At 40.4% G+C, this 21,529-nt stretch overlaps 1 protein-coding gene across 2 annotated transcripts; it reads right to left on the bottom strand.

The window, feature by feature from the left end:
• Positions 1–1,053: 1,053 nt before the first annotated feature.
• Positions 1,054–8,259, bottom strand: LOC131198608 (calcium-binding protein 5-like). Of its 2 annotated transcripts, XM_058183430.1 has the most exons (6): positions 8,145–8,259; positions 6,923–6,953; positions 6,098–6,241; positions 5,055–5,164; positions 1,841–1,988; positions 1,054–1,079 (listed from the first exon to the last, which is right to left on the bottom strand). In XM_058183430.1, the coding sequence occupies exons 1-6, from the start codon at positions 8,205–8,207 to the stop codon at positions 1,054–1,056; spliced, it is 522 nt and encodes a 173-aa protein (XP_058039413.1). In that variant the 5' UTR covers positions 8,208–8,259. The 2 variants fall into 2 exon arrangements, with proteins under 2 accessions (XP_058039413.1, XP_058039412.1); XM_058183429.1 differs by lacking the exon at positions 8,145–8,259 and having other exon boundaries at positions 6,923–7,043.
• Positions 8,260–21,529: the final 13,270 nt, after the last annotated feature.

The raw sequence follows: 21,529 nt of genomic DNA, 5'->3' as shown, positions 1-21,529 counted from the left end.
TGGGTTTTTCTAGCTGAGGGTTGTTGGTTCTGTTCCAAATAAGTGCCTTACAGGTTTTCCACAGCTCCTGCCAACAAGGATTCTTACACCGCCATGGTTTCTACTATCCTCATTTCTTTGAGGAATGAAGACCTTTTGCATCTCCAAAGTCATCTTGTGTATTTGATGGGAATGGGATGCTTGTAGGGGCTGTTAGCAGTTACCAAATGCTGCCGGCGCTGCCATTTTGAAATAATTGACAGCTGAAATGAAATGGAGAAGAATTCTGCAAGTTTGCCCTTTCCCGAGCAACAGGCAAACCAGTAGACCTGTATCCAAAAAGTAGTTTGGATGATAGACTGGTGGAATGGACAATGGTTGAACTAGGAAGAATCTCCTTTGATGTGCCCTGCAAGCTTCTCTCCTCTTAAACTCACATGCTTCTTCTGTCCCACTGACCTATCCCCTGAGATATTTTTGGATAGTAGTTTACAGGTCTTCTAGAATATTAGTAAAGCTATGTCAAAAAATAACTTGGTTGACAGGTTGGTGAGATGAACAGACCCAGAATAAAGTCGGGGGAAGCTCTCTCACTACTTCATCCTACACGTCTACTTCATCCCATTAACCTTTCAGGTGGCCATTTTTAACAGAGTTCTCCTGGTCTTCTGGAAGTTGAGTAGTTCAAAAATAACCTAAATGTCAGGTTACCCAGAGAGAACATCTCCATTTGAGCAACCTGTCATTTGGGCAATTCAAAAGGTGGCTATTCTGTCAGGCATCTGCCCACTTTCTTAACCTTGCCTCTTTGGATTTTAAAGACAGGATTTGGTTCCTCCCCTCCCCACCTCAGCCCTCTGGTTTGTGACATTGAGTGGAAAATAAAGGTAGGATTTTCACAAGCCTTCTTGTTGAAGCAGATTAAAATTTGACTATAGGGTACAACAAATTGTGCCAGCATATTTATTTATTTTTTGAAACTCAAGAACTAAAAGAATGCACATTTATTTATTTATTTTTAAAGTGCAGTGTGTATTTTTACTCCTTGGAAGTAGAGGAAAGCCGATGATTGCATCAGCGTGACATCATCCAGACAAATTCTGTAAGGGAAATATCATGAGATAATATTAGTACACTCACATTGACCGTGATGGTTTTAATGTCAAATCCTTACACTATCCATTAAATTTGCTTAATGACCTAACTGGTTTCTGCCTCTGATAGGAACATAACTGTCAGGAATGTGGCAATAGGGGAATTAAAGCAACTAAGGTCCCTTTTTGCAGTTGTTAAGGAGCAGAAAGCTGATCTAAACTAAATTCACTATGTTGCCTGATTAGGTACAGATCAAATTTCCTTTGATCGTATCATACAACTATGGAAATGGCACATACCTTCATCTTAAGGTCTTAAGATGTGATCTTCTGATTTTCTACTAAAAGAGGCTAATCTTTCCAAACCAGTACAATTATAATGCAAAGGGGTTGAGGAAAATAATGGATTGGGGTGCCACTAGAATGTTCCTGTTTTTTACATTTTAAAGATGGAACACACTAAACTCTTAGATAAGAGAAATATACAGCTTAACAGGAAATATTACTCTAATATTTACCTTAGTTATTCAAACTTCAAAAATCTGCTATGGATGGGGAAAAATTGCAGCTGAGCTCCAATCTTCATGAAATTGGAACAACGTAATAAATAAATTTCTAAATCTATTATCCAAACCCATTTAAACCTGTATCTTGTCACTCTGTGCTTCTAAATCCTATCTCTCTAGAGCTTTAATACTTTAATCTCTCACCCTGATTTCTCTAAGCCTGTAATCTCTTTCCATCAATTTTATATTGCCAGATACCACCTTCAAAATCCACAGTCCCGTCTCCATTAACGTCAGCCTCCTTCACCATATCATTAATCTCTTGAGAGGTCATCGTCTCACTCATCAACCGTTGCATGGTCTGACGCAGCTCAGTCAAGGTGATCTTGCCATCCCCATTTGTGTCAAACTGGAAAGAAGACCCAGAATTATTCAGACTATCCATGCACATTTTCTATACTAGATCCAAAGGGACGATTAGTTATGGACCAATGTAGTAATGGCATTTGAGAGAGCAATGACCATAGCTGTGGTCCAATATCTCAGGGGTTGCCACAAAGAAGAGGGAGTCAACCTATTCTCCAAAGCACCTGAGGGTAGAACAAGAAGCAATGGGTGGAAACTAATCAAGGAGAAAAGCAATTTAGAACTAAGGAGAAATTTCCTGACAGTTAGAACAATTAATCAGTGGAACAACTTGCCTCCAGAAGTTGTAAATGCTCCAACACTGGAAATGTTTAAGAAGATGTTGAATAACCATTTGTCTGAAGTCATGTAGGGTTTCCTACCTGGGCAGGGGGTTGGTCTAGAAGACCTCCAACTTCCCTTCCAACTCTTTTATTCTATTCTATTTCTCAGGTTTCTGGAACATATTAAACATTACTCTCCAGTGCAGGAATTGCTCCCTGCCAGACACCATAAATGCTATGATCACCAATAGGATTGTTTGATGCAATTTAGAAAGAACTCAGCTTTCTTAAATATGTGGCAAGACAGATGCTAATTGGAAAAAGATGCCTTGGTCTTAGCTGGAAAAGCATTAATTTCTAAGCCACCACTTTCCATAGGTGACATTACAGATTTAATTATCAAAATTCTGGTAGGGCTGATAGGTGTTGTTGTTTTTTTTCTTAAAGCATTTGCACTCTCCAAGCGTAGACTACAAATATCACCGTGATCATTTTCTGTGCTGAATGGGACATTTTTAAATTTTGGAAATTTAATTTCAACAGCACAAGATTAGAGCCTCCAAGATGGCTTTCCATGGCTGGCTGGGGAATTCTGAGAGTTGAAGTCCATACACCTTCAAACAGTTAAGGTTGAGAAACATTGCTCCAGTTAGTTTCCTCCAGATGTGCTGGAAGTGCAATTCCCAGAATTCTGTTTCAGACTTCTGAAGTGGAATGTTGGGATGAGCAATTTTATTGAGGAAGGGAGGAGGAAGTTAGGCTTCTCTGTATCCATGGACATCATGGGCATCATGTCTATGCAGATAGCCAATGGAATGTGCTATTGTCCAGTCTAAGAGGCAGCACAAAATATACCAGAACTAATTTGCTTGGTACGCGTAGCCAATTGCTATTTGTTCTTGTTAACAAGGGAGCTGATGGGACAAAAATGCCTAATAATCCCTTTTCAAATGTTGGTTAGGATTGATAACATGCTAAGTTTAGACAGCTAGCTAGAAGCTGCTGCAACAGACTTTCCTGCTTTAGCCAGTGCTACCATAGCTGTCAACTCATCCCTAGCTGAACTGGGGGGGATGGGCCACTTTAGGCAGCACAGCCCCCACATGTCATATAATCGCATGTACCAAAGGCAGCTTCTATTACCCCATTCTGTGGATCAAATTCTGGGAGAAAAGTTTCAGGAAAGCCCAGCTTTATATATAAGCCGTAATCTATACAACCTGCTGACAAGGTACATTGGGGGATGGGGGGGATGATGACAACTGCTAAAATTGTTGAAGAGACCCTTCCCCCTGGTCGATGCTGCCACCCTGTGCAACTTACCATATCCCACCTACCAACACAGATTTCAGGGGATTTGGGAAGGGAAAATAAATATGACATCCAAGTTTGTTAGTCACTATCCACCACAAGAGATTGGGTGGATAGGAGCACATTCACATCAGTCAAAAGCAACTACATGAGCTGGGCATATCTTACTCTCTTCTATGTCTTCAGCTCCATCTCCCCTATGGGAGACATTAATTTCATATAGGATCAGAAATTAGCTTCAGCAATGGTCTAGAGAGACTACTGTTACATAGTATAGACCTGTTCTTAAAAGGGGTGTTTTAGATATGCCCTGATCTTTAGTCTGATTCCTATGTTTATGTCTATAATGTCTATAGAAATAAACACATTAGGAGATGTTAGCTCCAGGAGTGAGATCCTACCAGTTGAACAACCGGTTCGCTGAGTGTGTACTTTGCTGCATGTGCATGCACAGTTTCCATAAAATTGAACTTCTGCATTGCAAACAAGGAAAGGAGCAAGGCAGAGGTGGGTTTCATCAGGTTCTGACCATTTCTGGAGAACCGGTAGAAGAAATTTTGAGTAGTTCAGAGAACCGGTAGTAAAAATTCTGACTGGCCCCGCCCCCGTCTATTCTCTGCCTCCCAATTCCCAGCTGATCAGGAGGAAATGGGGATCTTGCAGTATCCTTCCCCTGGAATGGGGTGGGAATGGAGATTTTACAGTATCCTTCCCTTACCACACCCACCAAGCCATGCCCACCAAGCCATGCCACACCCACAGAACCGGTAGTAAAAAAATTTTTAAACCCACCACTGGAGCAAGGAAAACAGCTGAATTCAATCTGCTGCCCCTAATCAGCTGGGATTCAGAAGCAGAAATAAAGGTTGCATAACCCGGGGGTGGGCGGGCCGACTTTCACAGCAACAGAAAACCAGTTTGCTCTCGGCAGGAAGTGGCAACTACCGGTTCACCTGAACCGGTCCGAACCGGTAGAATCCCATCACTGATTAGCTCTACTATGTGCACCAGACCAAGAAAATAACCTGAAAGGGAGATTCAAGACATCATATCTACTATATAGTAATGGCAACTTGCAAGTCTGATTGTGCTTTATCCCACACACACCAAAGAGAGGGACATAAACAAGGAACTAAGGAGAAGTTTGAGCCATTTCCTCTTTCCCCACAGGTTGAAGTGGGCTTGAATTATTCATTTCTCTGGGAATGGATCTGGCTTCCCTCTGTCAAGGTCATTTTCTTTGCTCTCTACTACAGAAAACTGCTCCCTCCTACAGAAAACCAGACATTGGGCAGAAATTATGGCTAAGGGTAGATTGTCCTTACATTTTGTTTGCACAACCATAAGAAGATGCTGGTCTGCGTGAAGTTTTGCTCAGACCAAGAAATTAGGAAATAAACTTAAGATAAAGAGAGCCCACCTAATCCACCTTTCCTTCCTGGATCTAGCTCCTGTGTCCTGCCATCTGTTTTTACCTCCTTGAAGACATCTCTCATCTCTTGAACACCAATCATGCCCGCTGTTTCTGCCAGCAGTTTTGGGGCCATCAACTCTACAAAGTCATCAAAAGCTACGTGTCCCCCAACTGCAATGAGAAAAGTGACATTTACTGCTTAAAGTAGATTTAAAAAAAAAAAACAGCACCAAAAGCATCTAGATATCTTGCTTTCTCCTTCAGTTCCTTGATTAAAAGCCTTAAATAATAGGAAACAGATCAATTCTGAACCACTTCCTAAGTGAGCCCCAAAGGATCATGTTAATAATTTAGTTTTGGATTAGGTGAACACCTGGATAAGAGACCATATGAGACCATTTCTCTCAGAAAGAGGAATGGCATAATTGTAATAAATGCACTTTATTTTTTAAATAAGGTGATCTACTAATCCAACTCTTGTTGAAAGACCTCAGAAGAAGTTTCCCATTATCGGTCCTTAAAAAATTGGAGAATGGGGTGCTGAGGCAAGAAAGAAATTAATATAAGCCCTTTGACTTGCTATGGTCTTTATAAAAATTCTTTCCCCAAGCCATTATTTTATTGTGGGAACAAAACGAAGGGAACTTTCTTCCCAATATACTACTAACTTGTAGTATAGTAGTAAAAGGGAATCTCTCCTTTCTGCTGCAACCATCCCGTTCAGCAGCTGATCTTTGCTCATTTAAAAAAGGTCCAAATTAAACAGGATGTATAAACATCATGTGCAATCTATCCCTGAACGGCAATCACTGGCCAGGGTTGTCCAGTAGATCTGAAACAGACTTTTTAGTCTTAACCAATTTACACCATGGTCTCCAAAAGCCGATAGTAACTGCCCTTAATGAAAGATCCAACTTTTTTTTTTTTTTCAGAAGTAGGAGCTTTCCTTCAGAGATAACTGCACACAACTCATAGATCTCCAACAGTTCTTGAAGTATACTTCCCATCACTCAGTATTGGCTACAATTGATGGGAGTTGGAGTCCAGAGACATCTGGAGAGTCCCAGACTTAGGTTTTCCTCACACTTCCCAACAAGCACTTACGATTCATGTTGATCTGTTGAGACAGCTCTATGAGTTCCATCTCAGTTGGCATGTACCCCATTGTCCTCATGAGGTTGCCTAGATCTTTGCAGCTGATATATCCATCTTTGTCCTTGTCAAACTCCTGAAAGGCTTCACAGAGTTCTGTTTTTGCATGATGAGGAAGATGATGATAATGATAAAAGAATAAAATAAAATCATGGCTGAGCTTTCGTAACAAGCTTGAGTAATTAAAGCTTCAGAGTTTTGCAGGAGCTCAGCCCTTAGCATGCTATGTATCCCAGATCGCCATGTAAACTATAATATGAATCGCATGTTTGGGTATGTAATTTCTGTTTTATTAACCTGCGTTTAGTATTTAGCTTGGAGCTATTTCGGAGCAGAATGATACAGAAATGTCATTAATTGACTGTTAAACAAGCAAGCATATTTTAACAACCTAGCCCACGAATCTCATTGTTTTAAACACTGTTGATAATATGCTTTTGCTTCATGCATTCTATATCAATTTTCTATTTAGAGACCTCCCACTGAAGCTACAGTTACTGAGAAAATAAAATTAATTCTGACTTTATTTTTATAAGTTAGACTACAAATAGTAGGTCCAGAAAGGCACCTTCTTTACCATCCCTCTTCATGAATTCATTTTAATTCATATTTTGTCTTTTTTAACAGTCTCCAGGGGAATTCTCCAAGGAAGATTATCTGCTACTGATGTCTCTTCAATCTTTCCTAACCTTCCAAAGGACTTCAGCATATCTTGGAGCACTAGTTTAATATATTAATCAGAATCACATATGTGTACAAACAGAAGTTTGCACTTACCTTCAATTTCATCTCCACTCAGTTCACGTTGCTGTAACAAAAAAATAGTGGGAACTGGAGAAATCAAGGACCTAGTCATCATAATTCTATACTTAACTCTCCACCAACTGACCCCAACCATAACAAGTCAACTGGAGCATTTTATTGTCCTAGGGCCAATGGACAATATTGCAAATGGAATGACAAGAAATCAACGGTATTCCAAAATAGCAGGTTAAAACCCAAATAACTATCAGGAGATGGAAAAGCTAAAGCCATTGGGGTTTTTGATTCACTAGATCCTTTCTCAATGAGATGAATAAATGCAGTGGAGAGCAAATCTTATAGCTAGTTCAGGTACCTGCTAGCTACTGATTGTGGATCAGGCTGCAATAGACAATGGATGCTTTGATTAGTTAAGAAGAATATTTGAGAAGACAGCCTAAACCAAGCTGCTTACAACAGAGGTCAAAAAGACTACGCGTTTTTCTTGTAAACTTTGCTAGTGATTGGAACAAGCCCCCCAACTAGAAAATCAAACAGAAGTTGGAAGATAAGCATCACTTCACATGGACCATACTTATATTTCTGTCATCTCTATTGTTTGTAAACCTATGCGATTTGCCACGAGTAAAAGTGGAGAAAAAAGCATTAGTAATCATGTCTTTTTCAACTGCCTTCCTCTCTCTAATATATGTTCATATGTACCTATGTTTACTTTTCTTCTGTCATGTTCTCATCATATGCTAAATTAAATCTAATTAATTAATTAACAATAACTTGCAAAATATATTTATCTCGGTCAACTTTCTCCTACTTACAGTATTGTCTTCCCATTGTTGAATTACAGTACAGTTGAATTACAACACCCATCATTCTGGACAAATTGGTTGGGGCTCAGAGCCCAATACATTTTTAAAAGGTTGGGGGATGTTTCTTTAGATTTCTTTTGAAGCAAACCCAGAACATCTATCTATTTCTCCCACCACCATTTCATAGTTCTACTATCTTCTGCCTAGTTTGGACCCTTGCTCCATTTCTATTGCATATCCTGAATTAAAAGTAAAATACCTTTCTATGGCAGAGAGTGAAATCTGGGAATATTACAATCCTGCCCTGGACCACTTTTGATTAATTGCTCTTTCACTGAAAAAAGACAGAAGTCCAGTCTGGTGCATTTCCCCTAACCTGTAGGGCTACCCCACCAATGCTCATGACCCAGTCCCCACTAGATGGCCCATACCCTCTGCTTGTCAGCAATGTTCTTGCGCAAGAAGATGCAAGCAGGTCCCAGGCCGTTCTGCATGGTACAGAGAGATGTGGTTCCCAGTCCAGTCGCCAAGTCCCCAGCCAGTCTGCCTGGCACCCAATCTTCAGCTGCAGAAAAATCAGCTCTTTAGAAGAGGCTGATTTATAGAGGGAGAAAAGGATCATCTCTCCTTCATTTCCGACCCCTCCTCCATCCAGGCCTTTTTTGTTCTTCTCCTGGCTGTGACATCTGTAAAATAAATCTCTCCTCCTTTGCCCAGATTAACATCGGCCACGTGGTGAAAATTGGCAGCCTGGACCAGCTTGGCTTCTCAGGAAGTATGGAAGAGACAGAAGCTTCCAGAACATTAGAATGGTGTAGAAAAGGATGGATAGTCGGGGTGTGTAGCAATTAAGCCATCAGGCTAAAAACTGGGATGGGCATGTGTTCCAGTTCTGGCTTAGGAAGAAATACAGCTGGGTAGGCCAGTCACTCTCTATCAGCCCTGGGAAGGAGGCAATGGCAAATCATTGCCAAGAAAACTGTGGGGACTAGTCCGGGCAGTCATGAGGACTCAACAATGAGTCCAACAATGAGAACAAATATCCACTCAAATACATGCACAAAACTCCACCACAGTATAAACTATTAAAAAAAGTTTAGGTGTAAAAATAGAGAAAATCTCCACGCTCTCCAAATCTCAGAGGAAACGCCCCCATATAAATAGGTTTTGTCCACTTTATTGGCATAGTTTTAAGGGTGTAATGGCTATCTTGCCCACTGTGGCCTTCAGCCCACCTGAAAGATATAAATAATGGCCCTTAGTCATAAAAAGTCTGCCCATCACGGTGTTAACATAAATAATGCTATGGGAGGCTGCACCTGAATTGGCTCTAATTTGTAGAATCATTTCAGACTTGAGAGCTTCAGAGCAGTTGTGACCTCAATCAACCCCTAAGTGTGCTTCTTAAAATTGAAGAAAAGATGGTGGTAACTCTAAGGTTTCCTGCCTGAGCAGAGAGTTGAACTACAAGACCTTCAAGGTCGTTTCCCACTCTTATTGTTTTGTTAAGTTATCAAGTTATCTCAAGGGAGATGAGTGCAGTCTCTGATACTCACCATCTTGCTCAGCACATACACACACATGTGCACACACGGACCGGCCACGCACATGTAGGATAAGACTAAGGAGAAGGTAGCAGACTGTGGATCCAGCTACTGAGCCTCTTTTCCTTGTGAGTCTTCATCCTCCCTTTACAGCTGTCATAGTAACCAGGTAGATTCTTCCTTCTCCTTCATTGGTTGCTAGGAGCTGGAATAGAACCAAAGAGAGAGGAAGAGAGAGAAAGGCTGGTGCAGGGATGAGGGGGCAGAAGGCTTTGAGGCAGTTGGGAGTGTGGGACATGGGGAAGATGGGATGGGAAGATCTTTGCAGAGCTGGCGAGTGGTTGAGTTGAAATTAAAGACATGGATGGGGGAAAGGGCTCTTGGATCAATCACCTGGGAGGTCAGGGAATGTAAAGAACCATGGTAGCCATTTGGTGCCACATTATATTTGCCTACCTAACTCGGTATTTTATCCTAAATGTAGTGGCACTGCATTTTCTCAGGAGAAATCTGTGGTTTGAAAGGCGACTCAGAGGGCTCCTGCATGCAACATGCGTGCTCCACGGCTGAACTGTTCAATCTCCCCCAGAATATTGGGAATCCGTCGAGAAAATAGGAATGTAAAAACCCAGCAAAATGTCTAATTTCCCTCTTGTCCTTCTCCTTGAAGACCTGCACCCCCCCAGGCCATGCAGTCTGGACGCCGGGGGCGCTTGTCCGTCGCAGGGCCAAGCAACCAACCCCAAGATACCATTACCAACAGCCCCTCCATATCTGGTGATCTTCGGCTGCTCCACACAATGTAGGTAACCACGTGAAGGAGGTGGTGATGGTTTCTTCTCCCCATCAACTGAGACCATATCAAAGTGCTGGTTGCTTAATGCTTTGGATAGGTGGAGTGTCCCTATGTAAGGAGCATCCTTTCCCATACAAAACTGTTTAACGCTGGCTCACATGTTTCAGCAGAGTTCAGGCTGATGCCCTAAGCCAGCATTTTTAGAAGCAGCTGAAGAATACATCCCTTCTTGGCAATTCCTACAGCTATGACGTGGCAAGGCTTTTCGGCTTGACCTTGATGTATTGTTAGATTTCTGGCTACCTTCTGCCTGACTTCCTGATTTATTCCTTCAGTATTTATGGCTGAGCTATTATTTTGTTTTCTGTTTGGCTTTATATTTGAATCCTTTTAAAAAAACTATGACTTGTTTATTTGGCATGAAGGCCTGCCGGCTTGTAAGTTGGTAAGGTTGGATTTTCAACCTCTGTAATTTGAAATGTGAGATTCCTGGATTTTAGCATTGTTATTATCATCAGTGACAAAAGAGGAAAGCTACTAAACGCAAATATTTTGGTCATCCTTCCCAAACAGAGACTGTGGAGATCAGCTTCTCTGCTGCCAGTTCAATAACGATGGGACCAGGGTTGCAGCAGGATTGCGTACTGGAGCCATTAAGGTCAGTGGCAGGCAGGGAAAGAGGACAGTTCCAGAAACTAGGATTGTCCCCAGAGGGGCAATCAAAAAAGCCAAGAACACAGCCACACTACATGCAAAAAAGAGCCACACCTCTTTTTCATATATGACACATATATGTTACATATGTATGTGAGAGAGAGATCTCACTTGCATAGCCGCAGCTCAAAAATGGAAGGACACTTCAATCCCCATAATGGAAGAATGTCTACAAAAGTTGATGGAGTGAGCAGATATGGCTAAATTGACTGCTTTGATAAAAGAAAAAAACATAAGTACTTTTGTTTCCACTTGGAAACCATTTCTGGACTTTCTGCTTAAGGTGGTAAAACAATGAAACCTTGATTTTGGGTTTTACCAATTGGATAGGTTTGTTGATATAGAAATGGCTAAGTTGAGGTTTGATGTTACTATCTTATTTTACTGCACCAAGGGAGTCAGAAGTCAGTGCCTTTTCCTTCTTTTTCCTTTCCTTTCTGCACTCTTTCCTTCACTTTTCCAACTATTTGTTTTTGTATTTTTTATATTTTATATTATAAGCAAATAATATTCTTTTAAAAAAAGAGTTCCCAACCAGGGGCTCTTATAATCCAAAAAATTGCATAGCCATAGCTACCTTCTTAACTCTTACATACACACACACACACACACACACACACACACACACACACACACACACACACCACCTACAAACAGGTGCCATACTATCTTTGGCCTCAATGTTCAGCAGTCCTACCTTACCTGGCTCCCTCTCCCAGGTGTGCTATTCTCCAAGAGGCTGAGGTGAAAAGCAACAGGCTCAAAAGACTGGTAGAAATGTTGAACACCCACCTCTGACTGGTGGAAATCAAAAGCAGGGGATGAGAGGGATCAGAGGTTACAAAATTCTTTGCCCTTTCTTTTTTGGCATCTGATCCACCATCACAGATTTTCAGCAAGCTCAAAGCATTCTGCACGTTTGCTTCAAAATAAAATCATGAGTACATCAAAGCATTACAGAACTGAAGAAAGGATAATTGACAACAACATAGGAGCTTATGTGATGTAATTGTTATAATGTTGGACTAGGAGTGGAGAAAATTGGATGCTAGTCTATTCTAAAGTATGGAAACTCACTGGATGACTTGGGGCCAGCCTCTTCCTCTCAATCACCTCTTAGGTGTTCACAATGAAGAGAGATCCCCACATAGACCACGTTGATATTCTAAAAGAGATTATAAATATAATAAATTATACTAATCAGAAATTTGCAGTCTTAAATATATATACCAAAGAATAAAACCACTGGAGTCCATAGGACTTACATCTAAGTAGATCTACACAGAACTCCAATGAATGGTGATTTGATTGACTCATGATATCATTAAAATTAGAGCTCCAACTATTAGTGTACAGATAGTCCTCGACTTGCGACCATAATGGAGCCCAAAATTTTCGTTGCTAAGACAGACATTTGTTAAGTGAGTTTTGCCCCATTTTATGACTTTTCTTGCCACAGTTGTTAAGTGAATCATTTTTTAAAAATTTTTTTTATTTGCATTTATATCCCACCCTTCTCCGAAGACTCAGGGCGGCTTACACTATGTTAAGCAATAGTCTTCATCCATTTGTATATTATATACAAAGTCAACTTATTGCCCCCCAACAATCTGGGTCCTCATTTTACCTACCTTATAAAGGATGGAAGGCTGAGTCAACCTTGGGCCTGGTGGGAATAGAACCTGCAGTAATTGCAAGCAGCTGGTGTTAATAACAGATTGTCTTAGCAGTCTGAGCCACCAGAGGCCCTTAACATTGCAGATGTTAAGTTAGTAACACTATTGCTAAGAGAATCTGGATTCCCCATTGACTTTGCTTGTCAGAAGGTCATAAAAGGTGATACTGCAACTGTCAGAAATGTGAGTAAATTGCCAACCATCTGAATTTTGATCACATGATCATTGGAATACTGCAAGAGTTGTAAGTGTGAAAAACAGTCATAAGTCCCTTTTTTTCAGTGCTATTGTTACTTTGAACAGTCACTAAATGAACTATTGTAAGTTGAGGACTACCTATATGTTGCAAGTTGTCTCATATCAAGGAGCCCCACTGGATCATTCAGCTTCATTCAATAGTGATAGATAAACTATGGTCTTCACAGCATTTCTGAATTGTATCACAAACATTTGGCAATAAGTCTCTTCAGTTTTGTTCAATGTGACCCTTCCTTCCTTCCTTCCTTCCTCCCTCCCTCCCTCCCTCCCTCCCTCCCTCCCTCCCTCCCTCCCTCCTAAATATATTCCAGTTATAAACCCTCAACCTATATGCTAAAACAAACACACACACATTCAAATAAGGAAAGGATACCTCCTACCACACACACTCACACACACAAAATGCTGTTAAACCTGGATATTATTGACGTTATGATGATTCTCCAGAATTCCAGACAAATTTGTTCCCTGGATGGTGAGGGTTGAATCTAGGTACTGGTATGCCTTCAGAAATTTGCAAAGTATATGGTGTGCATTGAATCCATTCTACAGAAGTGAAACCATAGTGCTGTTGAAAGAGTAGCTTTGTGCCATATTATCAGTTTCAGCTCCAAAACTACTATTTTATAAAGCATAGTTTCATGATATTTTCCATGGGGAAACACCTACATTCCCGTGGATTTCTATGGTATGGTTTTTGCTTAATGGAATATTAGCCATTTCTTGTAAATTGTTAATCTTCTGTCATCCTGATATCTCTTCTCTCCTGAGCTCAGTTTATTCTCTCCTGTCCTCAAGGTTTAGTGCTGATATTAATCTGTCTCCTCTCCTATGCTTAAGGTTTATTCTGTCAATGATGGATCACTTCATCACATTCTTGCTGATAATGACACAACATCCCAAGGACTTCCCACCACCTCACTGCGCTTTATGCCCCGTGGACCTGCCCACAATGGAGATGTCATACTTACCACCTGTGAGTAATACTTTTCTGATATGATGAATTGGCACACAGTATTCATTTCTTTTTGTCTGGAATATGCAAGGGTCTGAATATTATTAAGCCTTCATAATAAACTAAATGTTAAATTTATTGAAAAGAAGGACTATGAGTGACATGACAACAGTGTTCCAATATCAAAGGGGTTGCCACAAAGAAGAGGTAGTCACCTGAAACCAGGACAAGAAGCAATGAATGGAAACTAATCAAGGAGAGAAGCAACCTAGAACTAAGGAGAAATTTCCTGACAGAAAAATTAAACAGTGGAACAGCCTGCCTCCAGAAGTTGTGAATGCTCCAACACTGGAAGTTTTTAAGAAGAGATTGGACAACCATTTGTCTGAAATGGTTTAAGGTTTCCTGCCTGAGTAGGAGGTTGGACTAAAAGACCTCCAAGGTCCCTTCCAACTCTGATATCTTGTTATTTGGTTTAGACTAAGAAATCTGTAAGGGGTGTGCATAAGAGCACAAGAGTGCCTACCGTTCCTGTCCTATTGTTTCCTTTTGTTATATCCAATTAATTTAGTTATTACATACTCATATATGCTTATATATTGTATAGTTATTTCATGCTTACGCTTATATATACTGTGTGACAAAATAATAAAAATAAATAAATAGTTTGATGTGTGAATGGAGCTATTTAGCATTGCCATTTGTCCTTCTCTTGATCGTCTAACTGTAGCTGCATCCTTAAGCATTGACACAGAAAACCTATTGCACATTTGATGTTTTACAAAGTTGAAATGAGAAAAGGATTCTTCCTAATTGTGTTCCTTTTTAACTTTTGTTACCTTATGAAAAATAATGTTCTGTATCTACATTGAATAATATCATTACATCTCTGAGCTCTTTCCCAACCATAGATTCTGGCGGGAAAGTGAAACTATGGCACGTCTCTACTCATACCTGCGTGCGCACCATCACAGAAGATCGCCAAACCCTCGCATCCTGTTTCAATCCTTCTGGCTCCAGGTTTCTCACAAGTGGAGCAGGACCTGGAATTTACATGTATGATGCTCAGACCTGGGAAAAATTGCAAAATTTTCTGCCCAGGTATGCTGTTAAGTTTCGGACATTAGCTCTTGAGAGGGTCAGAAATTGTAAGAAGTAAATAATGGGCTCAACTTAGGGAATTTTGTGGATGGTTTTTGGCTTTTAAGTGCAATTGTAATGGACAGAAGTAACAGGAGGAAGAGCTCCAAACAGAATTCAGCAGGTTCTGACAGGTTCTCAAGAACCAGTAGCAGAATTTTTGAGTAGTTCGGAGAACCTGCAAATACCACCTCTGGCTGGATGGGAATGGAGATTTTGCAGTATCCCTCCCCTGGATTGGGGTGAGAATGGAGATTTTGCAGTATCCTTCCCCTGCCATGCCCACCAAGCCACGCCCACCAAGCCACGCCCACAGAACCGGTAGTAAACAAATTTGAATTTCACCACTGGTCTCAGACAAGATTCTCTGTAGGCCACATGAAGATAAAGGGAGAGATAGCAAGCTCATTCAAATTTGCAAAATTGTGTTATTACAGCCTTATGATGAAAGTAGTATTAGCATACATAACTTAGGTTTCCTTATTTGGACTACCTCATTTTTTTCTTCCAGCGACACCCCAACCGTGATGGATGGGCATATGTCCCGAGTCTATGCTTTGACCTTCTTCCCAGAAAACAATGAACGCTTCATTTCTGGAGGATGGGATGACACAGTGCAGGTGAAACATTGAGACTCAGCCAGGAACATTGGTTGTGCTGCTGAGCAGTTATGGGGTTGAAAATTGGCAAATGGAAATTTTATGATCCAGTACAGAAAATAGCCCGTGAAAAATACTTTTCTCTATTTACAAGTCATACGTTAAAAAGAAAACCTGCCTGGGAATAATTCTCACTTCATCCAGCTTTTTTATTTTGAGGAGGGCTGCTGGTAGTGTCTTATCCTGCAAATATCAGTTATTCTAGAATTCCAGGTTCGAACAACCCAAAATCTCAGCCAGGCTGATCACTGTTTTGCACAAATGCAAGGAGAACCTATAAAACATGCAAAATAACCTTTTGGTGCTGCTCCACCTTCATTCATGTGAACCCAGGTGCTTTGATTCAAAATAGGAAGATTGGGGGTGGAGCTTAATAGCAATAGCAATAGGAATAGCATTTAGACTTATATACCATTTCATAGTGCTCTACAGCCCTCTCTAAGCCATTTACAGAGTCAGCATATTGCCCCCAACAATCCAGGTCCTCATTTTACTGACCTCGGAAAAATGGAAGGCTGAATCAACCTTGAGCTTAGTCAGGATCAAACTCCTGGCAATCAGCAGAATTAGCCTGCAATACTGCATTCTAACCACTGTGCGACCACAGCTCTTAATGTCCCCACCTCCACCACCACCCCCAACCTCTTTTTAAAAATAATTCACTTGTCTCTATAATGGGGGGAAGAATGTAGGAATTTTATAAAAAGGGGGAGGGCCTGAAGGAAAAGGCTAGGTTCCCCTATCCAGTTCCATGTTTAAATGGTCCAAAAGTGTGGACTATGGGTGTGCAACCTTTGGGAACCTTTAAAATCTTTTTTTTTTATTTGATTTTCGAATGGCATCTTGTGCAGATTACAGACAGATGGGTAGTAATGTGGTGCCATCTCTGGAGAGGAGGAAGCTGGATTTTTCTGCCATTTGGAGGGTAGGATTTGAACTGGTCAGATGGCTTCCAACAGATGTGTAACACTATTAAAATAAAGCAGTGGGGTTTTTAATATTTTAATCACGCTGCCCAAAATAGGTAATTTAGCTGTAAGGTTTAGCTTCGCCATCTTGGTAGGAAGATCTCTGCAGGCCACTGGGAGTTTTGGGCTTTGTGAGAAATACCTTCAAATGCATCCCGGAATCATAGGCGCCATTGATCATTCCATAGAAAAGGGGTCCCCAACTCCCAGGCCATGGACTAACACCTGGCCGCAGCATGCCAGAAACTGGTCCATGCAAACAAGCAAAGTCCCATCTGTGAGATGCAGGCAGCACACAAAACCACGCCCCCCTCAGGTCCACAGAAAACCTTTCTCCATGGAACCCTTCCTTAGTGCCCAAAAGGTTGGGGGCCACTGGCATAGGCTATAGATCAGACAAGGGAAATGTTATCAAGTGGAACTTGGAGGGTGTGACGTTATCTAACAACATTTTTTTCGCTTTTTGCCCTAGTTTTGGAACACACAATTTCCACATTCTCAACGGTATGCCTAAATATTTACCCTACTTCTCTATTCAGCACCCTTACTTCACTCTTTGGGCCCTTCTCCACCCTCCACCCTCCTCCCTCTTCCATTTCTTCTTTTTTCTTTCTTTCTCTAAACTATTGTTTCTTCTTCTGTAGCTTCTGTTCTTAACATTTTCCCCATCTTTACTCTGCCCTTCTCATAGGCGTATCTCTGGGCCCCACATCTGTGGGGATGCTCTGTCCATAGACAAAACGGGCTCACAGATTTTGACGGGATCCTGGAGGCGGCATAACACCCTGCAGGTAAGAGTGGTGAAGAGACCCCTCTGAAGCTCCAAAGTTGATTTAGGGGTGTTGGAGATCATTTGGATTTGGTTTCTTTGACACAGAATCATGATCTACCAATAGAAGAAAATATTTGTAGCTCAGGGTTGGATTGTGGGTTCTTGGTGCTCTCTGAACTTGGTTGTTTTCTTGCAGATGACTCATTACCAAACTAGGTAACATCATCAGTGCTAGAGGGAATGGATTTGCTCTTTGTTTATCTACTAGTAGCTTGCCCTATCAGTGTTTATGGGAGTAGTCTTGATGGCTCCTCAATTAGATTGTTAACTTGTTCGTCTGAGTTTGTAATTCTGTGATTGGGATATCGTTTATTTCTTGATTCTTGGTCTAGTATTAATAGCAATAGCAATAGCACTTAGGCTTATATACCACTTCACAGTGCTTTACACATCTCTAAGTGGTTTACAGAGTCAGCATATTACCCCCAACAATCTGGGTCACCATTTTAGCGACCTCGGAAGGATGGAAGGCTGAGTCAACCTTGAGCTGGTGAGAATCGAACTGCTGGCTGTCAGAATGAGCCAGTAATACTGCATTTTAACCACTGCACTACTATGGCTCTCTTATCTTGGTATTAACCTGAACGTGGACTGTTGATAGGGAAACATTTTGGTCTTTTTGGTTTTTTGATTGTCTCTTTTGAATGGCATGTAACGTTTATTTCTATGTATTTATTGTGCACAGGTGCAATAAATCAATGATCAACAGGCATGAATTTATAAAGGTTGCAATATCCTGGGATCACTTGATTGCTATTTGAAACCTTCCCAGTCAATTTCCAACAAGCCAGATCAATGAGGGAAGTCCGATTTGCTTAATGATTCGCTTAACAACTCTGCCAAAAAAGGTTGTAAAATCAGGCACAACTCAACAACCACCTTACTCAGCAATGGAAATTTTGGTCCCAATTGTGGTCATAAGTTGAGGACTCCTGGAAAAAAATAGTGCTCAATGCAAAAGTTACTGCAAATATGTGTTGACTTTCAAATATTATAGAGAAACCAAACCCTGCCTTTCTCATTTGTAACAGCTTTATTAAATCTATAATTCTGGATGGAATGCTACATAAAAATACACATGGGGAAAGTGTAGTGCAGTCTTATTATTGGTGTGTAATGTCACTGCAATTCAGCATTGATTATTGTTTTGAGGTATTCATTTGGAAATAGGCCAAATTTTTATTTTCATCTATAAAATTTGGGAGGATAGAGTAGATTTTCTTGTGCAGAGTGAAACAAATTTGCAGGGAATGCTCCCAGATCATTTTTCTATTGTTGTGTTATATAGTAAAACATATATGCAGGAGCTCCAGTTTGTCTCTAACGCTTGATACAAATGAGATGTTGTATAATATGAATCATTCAAACGTTCCTTTAAACAACAGATGTGTCATATATTTATTTATACACATTTCAGGTAATTCTATAACCCCTATAAAATTCATGAATGAGAAATACATTCATTAGATTTAAATATCACACTAAGATTGCTGAGATGTGAAAACCTGCCATTTTGCTTTGTCAGACATGATTTATTGTTTAGCATTATAGGTAAACAGGTAAACAGATTTGTAATAGGGGTGACTATATGTAGCTCGGATGAAGGATGAGGGTGAAGGTTAATTCTCTGTGGGTTGGTTTCTGAATGTTTCACTTGAGGCAATCCACACCTGACCCATCATAAGACCTTCACCTGACATGACTCTTACCTGATGTGACCTCCGTCACAAGACCTACTGACCACACCTGAAGCCCTTATAAACAGAAGAACATCCACTAAATTCTACTGCAGATGTTACCTAGCCTGGTAATGAAACGTTCAGAAACCAACTCACAAATGCAGAGAACGAACCTCCACCCACAAAATGTTTCTCTGAAAAACCATAGCGTAAAAATCTGGAAATACAGTCTAGGAACCAGCCAATAAAATACAAATAAATATATATATTTTTTGCCTCTACCCTAGATTTGGGATGCTGAAACATGTGGCAAGATAATGGACATTCCAGAAGATTTTCGTGGTCACTCACAGGTTCAAGAACTATTTCTCATTATTCCCAAAACTCAGTCGAAGCCAGCATTTTCCAAAGCCTAGTGCCTTCCAGAAGTGTTGGATCATTTCGCATAAACTCTAACCGGCATGGAGAAGAGTGAAATTAAGCCATCATACATTTTTCAATAGGGCTCCTTTCTCAAAATAGCTACCAAACCACCAAATTTATAAGACACATGAAACCCTTTCTCTTCTCACTGCAAAATCCACTTGGATTTAATATTTCCACTTTAAACTTCTCCAATCCTGTGATCACCTTTCTTCAACAAGACTGTTCATTTTGTCTCAGCTGTGGTGCAAGACAAAGTGCTCTGAATTTGGAGCTCTTGTAGCCCTTTTCCTCTTTGAAGGGAACTATCCTCTTATCCTTTCTCCTGACTTTTGGACTTCAGCAATCCTTGTAATGGGAATAGTGGCTTAATGGCTTTCCATCCTGACCTTAATTTTCCTGGAGAAATGAGGAAGGATAAATGGTCACTGTCCATTTTTCTCTCCCACTGAAAAACAAACCAGACCAGACTGCTGTTTTATTATTGTAGTATGCTCAACAACGTAAAATCACAGCTGCCAGCTCTTTAGCTGGTTTTGGCTGCTTACACATTGAGTTCTTCTCAAGGACCTAGGGCATTGCAATGTATCAACTAGTATATGGTATATACTATAGTAGTGGCTCCAAGCAGTATGACAGATGGAAATTTGCCAATATGCAGATTTTTTAAGTGCCTTCCAAGATTTTTGAATTTAGCACCCAGCAAGTTGATAAACCACTGGGATCACCATGACTGTTTCATACCATAATCTTTCAATAGACTTTGGGTAGATCTGGTGTGGGACTGTATTTTCTGCTGCTGATTCTCTATCCTGCAATATCAAAGGAGTTGGAGATATTTTCAAGAAAACCCTTTTCCAGGATTGGGGAGTAAAAGTGAGAATGCCTCAGTTTTATTTGCATTGATTTCACAATCATAGTTTCTCTGTCTGTAGCCCCATCATGTAGTCTTGTTCACTTATATAGATAGTGTGTCTTAGGGTGATTTTAACGGTGCACATCTGCCAACTGAAAGCTGATCATTTTTGGCAAAAAAAAAAAAAAGATAATAGGGTTCTTTTTTTGATTGATTTAATGAAGGGACTTTCTCTTGCTTTCCCCTCAGTTATATACTTGCCATTTCCTTGGCAATGACTACATCATAGCTGGTGGGAGTCGGAACAACTTGTGTCGACTCATTGACAGAAGAATTCTCATGGTAAGGTAACTTAGCTAACCCTTGCAGGAAAGGGCTTGGCCTTGTAGTAGGGCAGGTGTTTTGCACCCCATGTTTAGTCTCCAGGAAGTTGAGGGCCATAAAACATGGACTTTGTGGTACCAACACCATGGACTTTGTTGTGTTGTTATACATTAACTAACATAGTTATTTTGTATTTTAATTTGATTTATTTTTCTCTCTTTTAAAATTGTGATAAGGGTTTATCAAGCCATTACAGACTGGAATGTAGGAAAACTTTTTATCCTATAGCTGTGTGGATAGATTGATAGCTTCTAACATTCCTAAGCTGAAAAAATAAATTCCCCAGGTCAGATAGGATGGGATCATGTTTGATTTAATATTGGTATCTGATTTGTCTCTTCATGAACTCCAAATAACCTTTTTTCTCATTAACATCTTAAATTTTACACCCTTTGTCACCAGACCTTTTAAATGGACATGCATGTAACATGTTTGACTATATGCAGGTGATTTACTGTGCAAAGAAGGGGCTACTTTCATCCTGTCCAATCAACTTTTCTTTTGCATTTTTAATGTGTTAATTATAAAATGGAATGTAAGCTAAGGATCCGGGTTCCCTCTTTGAATGAGAAGACTCCCCTTTAATCAGAACGTTCTGAATAAATCGTGATTAAATGATCTTCTTTTCTCGGCCTGTCTCATTGGAAAATATGCACACCAAGGCACCAACCTAAAAGACTATATTTGGTTTTCAAACTCCGAAGAAAAGAAACATGTGGTGGTAGCAGCGGATTTCTGCCCTCTTTCTTCTGTTCAGTAGTGGAGAGCTTGTCAGTCAAAGAAAACAGGGGTAGTGGGGCTAATTCATTCCTGGGGCAGGAATGAATTAGCAATGAACCTTCAAATTCAAAATACTAAAGACAGGAACAGCGAATGGCCGCCATGTTTATGCAGTGTTGGAAACAGAATATTGAGCTTGAAGGATTTATGGG

This window comes from Ahaetulla prasina, chromosome 4, assembly GCF_028640845.1.
Source record: "Ahaetulla prasina isolate Xishuangbanna chromosome 4, ASM2864084v1, whole genome shotgun sequence".
NCBI classification, from domain to species: Eukaryota; Metazoa; Chordata; class Lepidosauria; order Squamata; family Colubridae; genus Ahaetulla; species Ahaetulla prasina.
Note: the sequence above shows the minus strand (reverse complement) of the source record. Positions and strands in the feature narration are given on the sequence as shown.

Coding starts and splice junctions, on each gene's coding strand:
- LOC131198608 (XM_058183429.1), bottom strand. CDS start 7,043: ATGGTTGGGGTCAGTTGGTGGAGAGTTAAGTATAGAATTATGATGACT. Junction 5,165..6,097: donor TCAACAGATCAACATGAATC/GTAAGTGCTTGT, acceptor TTCTCATTGCAG/TTGGGGGACACGTAGCTTTT. Junction 1,989..5,054: donor TGAGAGATGTCTTCAAGGAG/GTAAAAACAGAT, acceptor TCTTCTTTCCAG/TTTGACACAAATGGGGATGG.